The sequence below is a fragment of the Equus caballus genome, chromosome 28 (genome assembly GCF_041296265.1).
Source record: "Equus caballus isolate H_3958 breed thoroughbred chromosome 28, TB-T2T, whole genome shotgun sequence".
NCBI classification, from domain to species: Eukaryota; Metazoa; Chordata; class Mammalia; order Perissodactyla; family Equidae; genus Equus; species Equus caballus.
Genome location: NC_091711.1, coordinates 19,829,505 through 19,841,559, shown reverse-complemented (window position 1 = coordinate 19,841,559; position 12,055 = coordinate 19,829,505). Strand labels below are relative to the sequence as shown.

Here is a 12,055-nt window from a genome sequence, read left to right as displayed (position 1 = left end):
ACCTCTCCCTTCATTTCTGAAGCTTTATTTCGCATTTAACAGTTCTGTTCCATACAGTTCTTTTAAAGTCCAAATATATTTGTTTGTATCTGTAACACTACATGTGTACTCAGGTGTATGTATATTTATGCATGCCATTGTTGGAGAATTAGGACCAGTGAAGCCTCTTTGATAATATTTTAATATTTGATGTATTATTTTTGCTTATACAGCACTCTTGGGTAATACTGTGTCATCATGCTTTGCCTTTGTTTTCATGTATGCTTCAAATGTGTGGAGAGGAGGCAATAAAAAGTTCACTTAACTGAATGTAGCAACTATTTCATTCCTTTGCTCATGCTTTCAATTCAGCTGCTGGGTAGTTTCAAATCATTTATATATAAATTATTTCATTTTCACTGAATAAAAACCTTGTGAAGTCGACAGAGCTAACACCTCTTCTTTAGAGATGAGGAAACTAAAGTATAAAGAATTTAAGTCACTTGCCTAACTAGTAAGAGATCAGTTAAGATTTGGATTCAGTCATCTTACCTCCTGTCCAGTTGTTTTTCTAGTCTACCAGTCTACTAAGATTACCTAGATGTTTGTTAACTGTTATAATGCAGTAATTACTGCTTGGAAATACTGTGTAAGTTAAACTAGAGTTTTATAAATTTAAATCATAAATAAGAAATAGATCTGACATACTTTGTTATTATGCATGGCATTGGGAATGGTAAAATGCTTAAATGTGAATTTTATTTAAAGGTAGATTTTTTTCCTATAATTTTAGTGTTTTTCTTCACACTTCTTCAATATAATCTAAATATAATAGGCCATAGAATCAAAGAACGCAGAAGGAATCTTTGATGCCAATCTGCACTTGAAAGCGCAAGTTGATCAACTTACTGGAAGGAATGAGGAGTTGAGACAGGAGCTCAGGGAATCTCGGAAGGAGGCTATAAATTATTCTCAGCAGTTGGCAAAAGCAAATCTAAAGGTAAGAATTTTATTAAAAGAAAATGGTAAGCATATGAACATAGGTTTAATGTGAAACTTTTAATTTTTTAAAAATGACTGCTTTCTGAGGAAATGCCCCTGGAATTAATTCTTTCAACATTAAGAAAACTATTTGGATTTTTCTTATAAAATTAAGTGGAAAAATGAGTACCTTAGAATATAAAAGAATACAAAAATTGTAAATATATACTTAGGCATTTCTAAGTAGAAATTGAATTATGGTTTAATTAATTCTAGGTGGGGCATTCATATATCTACTTTTTAAAAGTATTCAATAGGAAATGTCAGTTACTGCTTAGAAATTTCTTTCTTTGGATGTAAGAGAGGTGATTCTCATTCTGAACTGTTTGTTTCCAGATAGATCATCTTGAAAAAGAAACCAGTCTTTTACGACAATCAGAAGGATCAAATGTCGTTTTTAAAGCAGTCGACTTACCTGATGGGATAGCGCCATCTAGTGCCAATATCATCAATTCTCAGAATGAATATTTAATACTTATCTTACAGGTACTGAAACTTTTTATATGCGAATAACAAAAGTAATTATAGTACGTGTTTTGATTTAGTCTTCATGTATTCCTTTGTGTATGTATTCCATACACATAAAGCACCTGGCACGAGGCTTGACTTGTGCCTAGGAAATGATTGCCAAGTGTATAGGGCCCATGAGGTTTTTAATGTTAAGTAAGCTATTTAATCTTTCTAAGTCTCAATTTCTTCATCTTTAAAGTGAAATAATTGGAAAGAATAGTTTGAGTGGATGTGTGAATGTATACGTTCACAGGGGGTATGTGGGGCTGAATGACTATAGGTAAGTTTGTAACTACTGTATCTGATAATTTGTGTGGTTACTGTAACTATCATATATGATAAAAATAATTTTACCTGTTTTATAGTACTTCTGTTTTACCCAGAACATTAGAACATTAACAGTGAGATGTATTTTTAATAGACTTTGATGTTAAATGGAATATTATGAATAAAGCTATTTATTCCATTCATCTGCATGAGAAGCATGCTGAATGTCTTGTTCACATGCATGTCATTCTTATGAAATATATGATTGAGAGGTAGAATAACGTGCAGGTACTATCAGGTAGTCATATATAAGTAAGGTGAGCACTTTTATTTATTGCTGGTTAGAAAAGCAATTCAGGTGAATAAAGTCTGACAGAAGTTTTCAGCGTAATGGTTAGAATTGTTCCTTTTATGTTAACTACAAGAAAAAACTTTTAAACCAAATTGTCTTCTATCTCTTTCTTCCCTTTACCCTGTAAAGTGTTAGGTAATCCATCAGCAAATTAGGGAGAGTTCTGCTTGCCCTGTGTTTCTTTCATAGTTTTGCTGCCTATATCATAGTCATTATGAATGGCCTGTGAGAGAAGCTTCTCATTATTTCATTTGAAGTGTGAATACCCGTAATATCATCTGCATTACAGATACAATTATAAAAATGTGTTCAGAATCAATGAAAATATGTTTTTGATTATAAGCACTGGTGTTTCCCTCCATTTGTGAATATACTTGAGTTATGATTATCAAATACTAATTTTTGTATTTGGAAATTAAATTAATCGTTTTTGAATATTGGAATTTGTATGTTATCTAAGTCAGGAAGGGACAACTTAACTACTTATTAGAGCATTATAATTCGTGTTATATCATTACTTTGGTTTTTTTTTGAGGAAGATTAGCCCTCAGCTAACATCCATGCCTATCTTCCTCTACTTTATATGTGGGATGCCTACCGCAGCATGGCTTGACAAGCAGTGCCATGTCTGCACCCGGGATCTGAACCAGTGAACCCTAGGCTGCTGAAGCGGAATGTGCCAACTTAACCGCTGCGCCACCAGGCTGGCCCTCTATATCATTACTTTTAAATTTATAGTTTTAGCATTGTTTAGAATTTCTCTTAATCTTTTGCAATATAAGAACATGATCAACAGGTAATGGTAGTAGGGCATTGTCATGTTGCTTGAGAGAAGATTCGTGGGGTTTTTTTCACCTTTATGTAAAAAACATATGAGAAGCATTGTGGTAGATTAGAGAGCACCAATTGGGAATCTGAAAACCTGTTCAAAGTGGCGCAACAGGGACTTGGACTCCCCATCCTAGGGCAGCATGGACTGCTGGAAGTAGCAGGGCGTTAGGAGTCAGACAGACGTGACCTCAGGAATTGGATCCGCATACACATAAAGCACCTGGCACGAGGCTTGACTCATGCCTAGGAATGATTGCCCAGTGTATAGGGCCCATGAGGTTTTTAATGTTAAGTAAGCTATTTAATCTTTCTAAGTCTCAATTTCTTCATCTTTAAAGTGAAATAATTGGAAAGAATAGTTTGAGTAGAGGTGTGAATGTGTATGTTCACAGGGGGCATGTGGGGCTGAATGACTAACTACAGGTAGGTTGTAACTACTGTATCTGATAATTTATGTGGTTACTATAACTATCATATTTGATAAAAATAATTTTACCTGTTTTATAGTACTTCTGTTTTACTCAGAAATGATCTGTGCTGCTTCTCGATTTGGTGACTATTCTTTTTTATGTATTTTTCTATAATCTTTTCAGAATATGAATTTATGCCTTCAAATTTAAAATGCGTTCTGATTCTTTTTTAATTCTTATTTCTAAACCAATTTTTAGGAATTAGAATATAAAGAAAATAAATTAAAGAATTTAGAAGATTCCCTTGAAGACTATAACAGAAAATTTGCAGTAATTCGTCATCAACAAAGCTTATTATATAAAGAATATCTGAGGTATAGGTGTCAGTAAAACTTTATAAGTATAATTATAGCATATTCTTGTTAATGATTAAAGTAATGTAAAAAGTATTTAGATATTTTCTTTTACCCTTCCCTCCTGCCTCTTCCCTTTCGCTTTGTCTGTGTCTGTTTCCTTGTCTATAAAATTCTGTCATAGTGATACAGGATTATTATGAAACTTAAGTGAATTACTACATGAAAATGCTCAGATATGAACACCTTGTAAATGTCAGCTGTTAACATCATTCTTCGTCATCACTGTCATCATTATTCATATATTTTCATAGGGAACTAACCTGTTTCTCCTTATCTCTGCCATCTCACATATAATCAATAGAGTAATTTCCTTAGTAGTAATTTTAATACCTGATTAAAAGTGATTTACATACTAAGCGTAATTATTATCTGATCTAACAGAAACCCAAAGCTAATTATAGGATGGGTCATATTATCTCCTGCTGCAGTTATAAAATAGATGCAGGAGTTCAAAGAGGATGGAACCATGCCCACTGAAGAAGAAGGCATGTTTTTTACAGCATAGCTTTTTACTTTTAGATAAAAATTTTTTCCAGAGGCTTCTGGAAGCTTTTGATTCAGATTTCATTAGTCAGAATTGGGCTAATGAGCTCTCCGAGTAATATGTCCAAGTCTGAACTATTCAGTGGCAAAGAGAATGATGACACCACAGTTCGTTTATGCCAAGCAGATTGCAGGTGACTGTGGAATGTCTCTTGGGTAGGCAACAGTGTCTTACACACCTTCTTTTAAGTGTAATGATTTCTAATTTTGTTTCTATTCTAAATATTTTGCCAGTATTTAACACTCAAATTTAAGAGCAGGATCAGAATATTGAGACTTGATTTCCAGAATTAGTTTGGGGTGTTAATTATTTTCCTTATTGTTTTCAATTTTTAATAAAATACTTATGAGATTCAGCTGAAGGTGTTATATTGTAACAATTGTAGATTGGTGATTTCATGGAATGATGAAAATAATTTGATAAAATAGTTTCTTTATTTTGCATTTATTAAGTAAAAATATAACTTCCAGGCTAAATCCTTTTCGAATGGAATTTTGACGTCTTATGTTATCAGATGCTGAGTGGCTATGATGTTTCTTGTTTTATGAAAACTTGAAATTTCCATAATCTAAAGTTATCTCTTCTTGTAGTTAAATATTTTATTGGGTTTACTATATTGTCACTTTTATTTTTTTAAGTGAAAAGGAGACCTGGAAAATAGAATCTGAAAGAATGAAAGAGGAAAAGAGAAAACTTGAGGATCAAATCCAACAAGATGCTATAAAAGTAAAAGAATATAATGTAAGTAAAACACTTTTAAGATCAATATACAACATTGTATGAACTAATGCTAAATTCAACAAGTAATATAAATGTGTTTTTGTGCAGAATTTGCTCAGTGGTCTTCAGATGGATTCAGATGGAATGAAAAAAGTACTTTCAGAAAACAGTAGAAAAATCACAGTCTTGCAAGTGAATGAAAAGTCACTCGTAAGGCAGTATACTACTTTAGTAGAAATGGAGCGACAACTGAGAAAAGAAAATGAGAAACAGAAGAATGAATGGATAGCAATGGAGGCTGAAGTTGGTGAAAGAATTGGACATTTGCAGCGATTTAAGGTACATCTGATTTTTTTCCGACTGAAAATTTTTGAACATGAAGAAGAAAGGATAGTATAGTGACCACCCATCACCAGTTAATAGGTAACATTTATTAACAATCAACCATAATTGCTTCGTCTGTCTTTTCTAGGGATATTTTAATTGCAGGCATTTCTCCCCTAAATATTTCAGTGTGCATCTCTAACAAATCTTTTTCTTTGTTTACGTAACCACAATAATTTTATCACACTTAACAAGATTGACAGCAATCCTTAATGTTATCTAATGTCCAGACCATATTCACACATCCTTTTGTCCCAGGATCCAATCAAGTGCCCTGCATTGTATTTGGATGTTGTATGTCATAAGGCTTTTTAATATAGAATCCTCCTTGTCTTTTTTACTCTTTGAAAAATGTTGAAAATTTATCTGATTATTTTCTTGTGTAATTTTAGTTGTTCCTCAGTCCATTTTATTTACTAAAAATTAGTTCTGAAGTCTTGGTTATATTCAGGTTAAACATTTTTGGCAAGAATACTTCATAAGTAATTCTTTGTACTTTATAAGTATTACTTTACATTACATCACTTTAAGAGATGGAATGTCTGGTAGTCCCATGTTTCATGACTGAGTACTGTATTAAGGGGGAGACAGCCATATATCTCTCTTATTAAGTGATTTGGTTAACTTTTTGGTGATGTTTTGGTACCATGCAAATAACCAAGTCTTCATCAGTCCTCCTAATGGCGTTAACATCCACCAATGATTGTTGTTGCCTCACTCAATTATTTCATTAGGAGTTTCAAAAATCATCATTTTCTAGTTATATTATGTTCTCTACTTTTATTAGCAGATATTCTCTTGTAAAGAGCTTTCCCCTATTAGCCTAGGCTATTGATTGTCTTAAAGAATAGTTCCCACTAGAAAGGCAAAGCGAAAGCTTCATTCTTCCCTTTTCATGACCGGTTTTCAGAATACAGAGTTGGTGTACTCTGCTTCTACCTGTTCCCCCCACCCCCACCCCCCGCCCCCAGGTTTCTCTTCTTTACATATCATAAGAGACTCACTCACTTTTAAATATTCAGTGTGTTTTAGTCAGCTGGAGTCATTATTGTTTTGTCTCAACTTTGTCCAGTGGGAGCTCTTGAAAGCTGGATCTTGTATCCTTTTGACAAGAATCCTTTAGTCATTGAACCAAGCTTCAAAGTTTGGTTTGTTTTCTGGCACAAGATGTCCAAGATTTACCTTATATACTTCTCATCCAGATTTGGAGTAAGCCATTTCTCCTAAAGAGCCCTCGTTCTTTTTAGTGGGGAAGACTTTCAGATACCAAAAGCTGGTCACTAGGTGTCATTGTTCCTGGAGTATTATTGCTACTAGTCCCTTTCAGTGGCCAAGTTATGAAAATATGTATAGATTTAACTCATGAATTCATATTGTTCTTTCCTAGTCAAATTTAACATTTTGGGGTAAGTAGATAGCATGGAGTTTTTACTAACCTTTGATTTTGTACTTGTTTTTCTTAGATGAAATCTCTACTAAAATAACATTAAATCTAACATTGAAATAATGATTTATTTTCTCTTACAATACTCATACATTAATTTGAAAATAATAATCTTGGTATTAACAATAGCAATAGCAGTGCTACCAGATGTAGTTTAAAATTTCTTTACAGTTCTTATTTTCTTTAGAATATCTCTCACTCAGGATGTATAATCAAGGTAACATATTCTACAGTAACTTGAAATGATTCTTCTGTTTGCATAGTTATGCTATACATTTGATATTTAGTTAGGCTTATTTGTTTTCAGCTTAAGGGATTGCTTTTCTTTTTATAAAGTGCATTTGAATATATAAAACATTTACATGTTCAAAAGTTACAATCAGAGAAATCTTACTTTCTGTCCTTGTACCTTTCACTCCATTTTGCCCCACCCCCTATAGATATGTGATTAACCTTCTAATGTTTCCTTTTGCAAATATTAACAGAGACACAAAAAGTTGCATGCCATGTGTATACTTCCGCACCTTGCTTTACATCTGATCTTCTGTAGTTTATTTTAAGCATGTATATCTTAAGTTGACATGTCTAAATTTACATAGGATTATATAAGCAGAAGAATTCAAGGTAAAATTAAAATCAATTTAAGTTTCTTACTATCCCCTTTTAAATATAGTAATAGGTGAAATAGTCATGGTAATAAATCTATTTTTAATATGATCTTAAAGCTGAATCCTGATGCAATAACAAACCTGTTGAGAACTGAAATATATATTTAATATATAATAAGGAAATTTGCGGACTTAAGAAATGTTCTTATTTTTGTGTTAGGTTTTGTTGAATACACTCCTCTTAGAGTATTACAAACATAGGTCGTGTTTGAGATAGAAGGGGAAAAGAAACTGGAATTTTCTTCCTCTTCAACGTGATTGTTCAACCGTGTTTTTTTTTTTTCTTTTTTGCAACAATTGGAAAGGATAAAGAGAAAGGATATTTTTAAGGGATGGGAAACAACCTCCACCCTCCCACCCTACCCCCAAAGAAAAAATGAAACTGAATCCCAAGAGTAAGGTAGAATAGTGTATATTTATTCAAATGGAGAAGAGATATTGTCAAAATGAGATCTGAAGCACTACTGCAAGTGTTTTTCCCTCATTACTATACTTTAGAATGAATTATAACCATAAATTCTTTATCTTCCTCACTTCATAAATTTGGTTATTCCTTGCACTCCTTTTTTCTCAGCTTACTTTGGAGAGAACTAAAAGTTTAGACATTTCTTTTTGATGTTAATACTGTATTGTTGGATAGTAACTTCTTATAGCTCTGTAGCTAATGAGTAACATGAACCAAATAACTTAAAGGATTTGATATTATTTATTACAGATAGCTATGATGGAGAGTTTTTTCTCCCTAAACAATGTTTTCTTCCTGTGAACAAAAAATTTTCTTCTGTTACAAAGCTAGTCTAGGTAACTATAATAAGCAGAAATAGCTAAGCTGTAAAGATTACCTGTGGTAATGCTAATTTTGCCATTCAGCTGTCAAAAGGCAAGGTGTTTTTAAATTTTTTGAAATTTAGAAAAGCCATCCAAAGATACATTCTGAGTGGTATATTTTCTTCCTGCTATGTATTATGCTTTTCTCAAATTAACTGAATTTCATTGTACTATGACAAATTATAAAAGGATTCACTTCATTTTTATTTTTATTATGATTAAAAATTTCCAAATAATATCATTTCTTATATGAAAGGAATTAATAATTATTGCATTTTTTTCTTACATGAGAAGTCTTTTTTTAAATGATTCTAAAATGTTTTACTTTCAGTTGTGTTATCATATCCTTCTCAAAAGTGGCTAGTGCTTCATTAGAAAAAAATGCACCAACTTAACTCAGTGTGTCTTTGTTTACATAGGAAATGGCCATGTTCAAGATTGCAGCTCTCCAAAAAGCTATAGATAATAGTGTCTCTCTGTCTGAACTAGAATTGGCCAATAAACAATACAATGAACTGACTGCTAAGTACAGGGACATCTTGCAAAAAGATAATATGCTTGTTCAAAGAACAAGTAACTTGGAACACCTAGAGGTAAGTTTGTGTGATCCTTGAACCTCTTGATATTAGCCTTTCTTCTCTGGATTAGTCTTATCCGTAGCTGCAGAATGGCTTCTAGACAGATTCCTCCAGGTCATTCTCCTTAGCCCACTTGCGTGATTTAGCTGAATCAAACCTCCTTCCACCAGGCACTTAAAAAACAAAAGAGAGCATGGAACAGATGGGATATTGTAATCAAAAGAGGAAGCATCAAGTACCTTTCCCTTTCTCTTACCCTGGTCCCAGTGCAAGTTATTCTCTCATGGTCCCTGGCCTCTATTCCTTGGGATGGATGTAGCTGAGAGTAGATGAGATATTGATGGCTCTTCCTGGACTGTGGATGAGCTCTGCAAATTCTCATCCTTTCTTATTGTAGAGATAGAGAAGAGCAGGATGGAGCATCATTAATGTAATTCAAACGGTCTATAAATATGGCCCAGGCCTTATGTAGTTTCTCTCTAGCCACCTGACCGCCATACCTTTGACAGCAGGCAAAACAAGTTCCTGATTTGTTCATCTTCCTCATCAGAAATAGGGGCTTATGTCTTTTCGCTATTATCTTTTATGATCCTCTCATAGGAGTGCAATGAGATCTAGTTCTTTTACTTGCTTATGGGGATACATTCAGGAAAACAAATATTATTCTAAACAGCTTTTAATGTTTCCTACAAAATTATCGGAGTCATTATTTATTAATACTAACTAGAAGTAATCATGATTAGTTTACTTTTTACTATTTCTGCCAAAGAGAGATGATTATGTTAATTTTCATAGAAAATTCTGAATATTTAGGTATGGTAGTAATGTATTTTCTTTTTTCCTGTCTTTCATGTCTGTTGTCTTCTCCTCTCTAGCATTAGAAAATCCTAGGTAAGAAGTCTCCTGTAGAGAATATATCAATGAGTAATTTTTAACTTTATCTATTTTCCCAAAGAATATTTTTCATCTTTGCTCAAAACTCAAAAAATTTTGTATTTTTTTTTTTTTTTGGAGGAAGATTAGCCCTGAGCTAACTACTGCCAGTCCTCCTCTTTTTTGCTGAGGAAGCCTGGCCCTGAGCTAACATCTGTGCCCATCTTTCTCTACTTTATATGTGGGATGCCTACCACTGCATGGCGTGCCAAGTCAGTGCCGTGTCCAAACCCGGGATCCGAAACGGTGAACCCCGGGCCGCTGAGAAGCGGAATGTGCGAACTTAACTGCTGCACCACTGGGCCGGCCCCCAAAATTTTGTATTTGAATTGTATCCCCTTCTCTCCTTTACTTCCTAAATCTCAGTTATAATTCTGAACATATATCCATCCCTGTTGGCAATGTCTCAATTTTATTCTTAATCATCTTTGTTCTGGTAGCCATTACTTATAGCCCTATCTCCACTGTTACATCCTCTTTACTGCCACCAGAATGATCGTTCTAAACATGAATCTGACCATGCCACTCCCTTACTTAAAACCTATCAAAAGCTGCCAGTCATTTAAAGACTAAAAGTCAGATTCCTTTTGTAATTAGCCCCCACTTACCTCATGTCATCTCTAGTGACACTCTAAGGAGTGTCACAATTTATGTTTTAGAAACTGACCTACCAGTTTTCTGCAACACGGTGTTTTTCTTACATGTATCCTTTTGTACATGCTGTTTCCTTTGCTAGAAAGCCCATCCCCCTCTCCTAGTTTCTATTCATGTTTCAAAACTTTGTCCAGACATTATATTTTTTTCCGAAGCATCCTTCTTTATAGAACAAACTCACTCCCTCTGTCTATATTAGTTCTTTATCTTATACCCAGTTCTGCTATTTATATTGCATATATGTGTTGATATGTCTTCCTTCCTTACTGGAATATAATACTCTTGATATCAGGAACTTTACTTAATTCATTTATTTTTCTTCTTCTCCTTTTTTTTTTTTTGGTGAGGAAGATTGGCCCTAAGCTAACATCTGTTGCCAATCTTCCTCTTTTTGCTTGAGGAAGATCTCCCTGAGCTAACATCTTTGTCAGTCTTCCTCTACTTTTTGTATGTAGGATACTGCCACAGCATGGCTTGATAAGCACAGTGTGCAGGTCCACACCTGGGATCCAAACCTGCAAACCCTGGGCTGCTGAAGCAGAGTGCATGCATTTAACCACTACGCCACCAGGCTAGCCCCTACTTAATTCATTTTTGTGTTTTTAGTTACCTCCTGTTTGGCATATAGTTAAAGCTAATGTTGGCTTCAGAGAGTGATTAATGGTGTAGAGCCACCATGCAAGATCATCAGATATGATAATTGGGAAATCATTGGTGCCTTTGGAGATTATAGTGTCATGAGAATAAAGGTGATGAAAATCAAATTTCAGAATATAAGAAACAGAGCAGATGAGAAGAAAACACAAAAACTGAATGGGCGATAAGGCAATAGAAAAACTGGAAATTTGATAATAGAAAAAAGAGAAATAGAAATGTATTGAGGGAGAATCATGAGGAGAATTTGTTTTGTTTTATCAATTTTTTTTTTTTTTTAAATTAAGGAGACCAGTGAAGTTTGAGGGGAGAGGGAAAGAAAAATTTAGAGCTAATAGGGAGAGAATGACTGAAGGTTAGATGAGAGTGACCGTAAGTGAGGGTGCAGTACCTCACGAGTGACAGTGGGGGTGACAGTGGGATCTGGAGCAAGACCAGAATTATCCTTTGAAAGAGTCTGGAAGTAAGGGAAAAAAGGGTAGAAAGATATTTAAAACACCCTAACCCCTCTTTTGTTTTTCTCCTGTGTATTTACAGTATCTGGAACTGGGCTGTAATTGTGCATATTACCAGAAAGTCACATTTCATTCCTTTATTCTGCCTTTCTTTCATCATAACCTCCCCTTTTTGAAAAACCTCATTACTCTGTTTTATTATTCTTCACAACACTTACTACCTGATATTATATTATGTATTGGCTTATTTTCCAACTACTCCACTAAAACACAAGATCTAGGATGGAATTTGTTTACCGTTGAAGTCCAGTGTTCAGAATACCTGGCACATAGTAGCATTCTATTTGTTAAAAGAAAGAATAAATAAAGCTTAAAATGTTATACTTA

General features: G+C 33.9%; 1 protein-coding gene across 24 annotated transcripts in view; it reads left to right on the top strand.

The window, feature by feature from the left end:
- CEP290 (centrosomal protein 290) overlaps positions 1-12,055 on the top strand; it is an 87,221-nt gene that overhangs the window by 28,401 nt on the left and 46,765 nt on the right. For all 24 annotated transcript variants that reach the window (XR_011433434.1, NM_001308368.1, XM_070253582.1 and 21 more), the window contains 6 exons: positions 815-979; positions 1,357-1,506; positions 3,649-3,764; positions 4,989-5,091; positions 5,179-5,409; positions 8,814-8,987. Coding sequence is in view for 23 of the 24 variants with exons in the window: in NM_001308368.1 (NP_001295297.1) it covers positions 815-979; positions 1,357-1,506; positions 3,649-3,764; positions 4,989-5,091; positions 5,179-5,409; positions 8,814-8,987 (939 nt within the window). In the remaining variant the exon portion in view is untranslated. The remainder of the gene's footprint in view (positions 1-814; positions 980-1,356; positions 1,507-3,648; positions 3,765-4,988; positions 5,092-5,178; positions 5,410-8,813; positions 8,988-12,055) is intronic.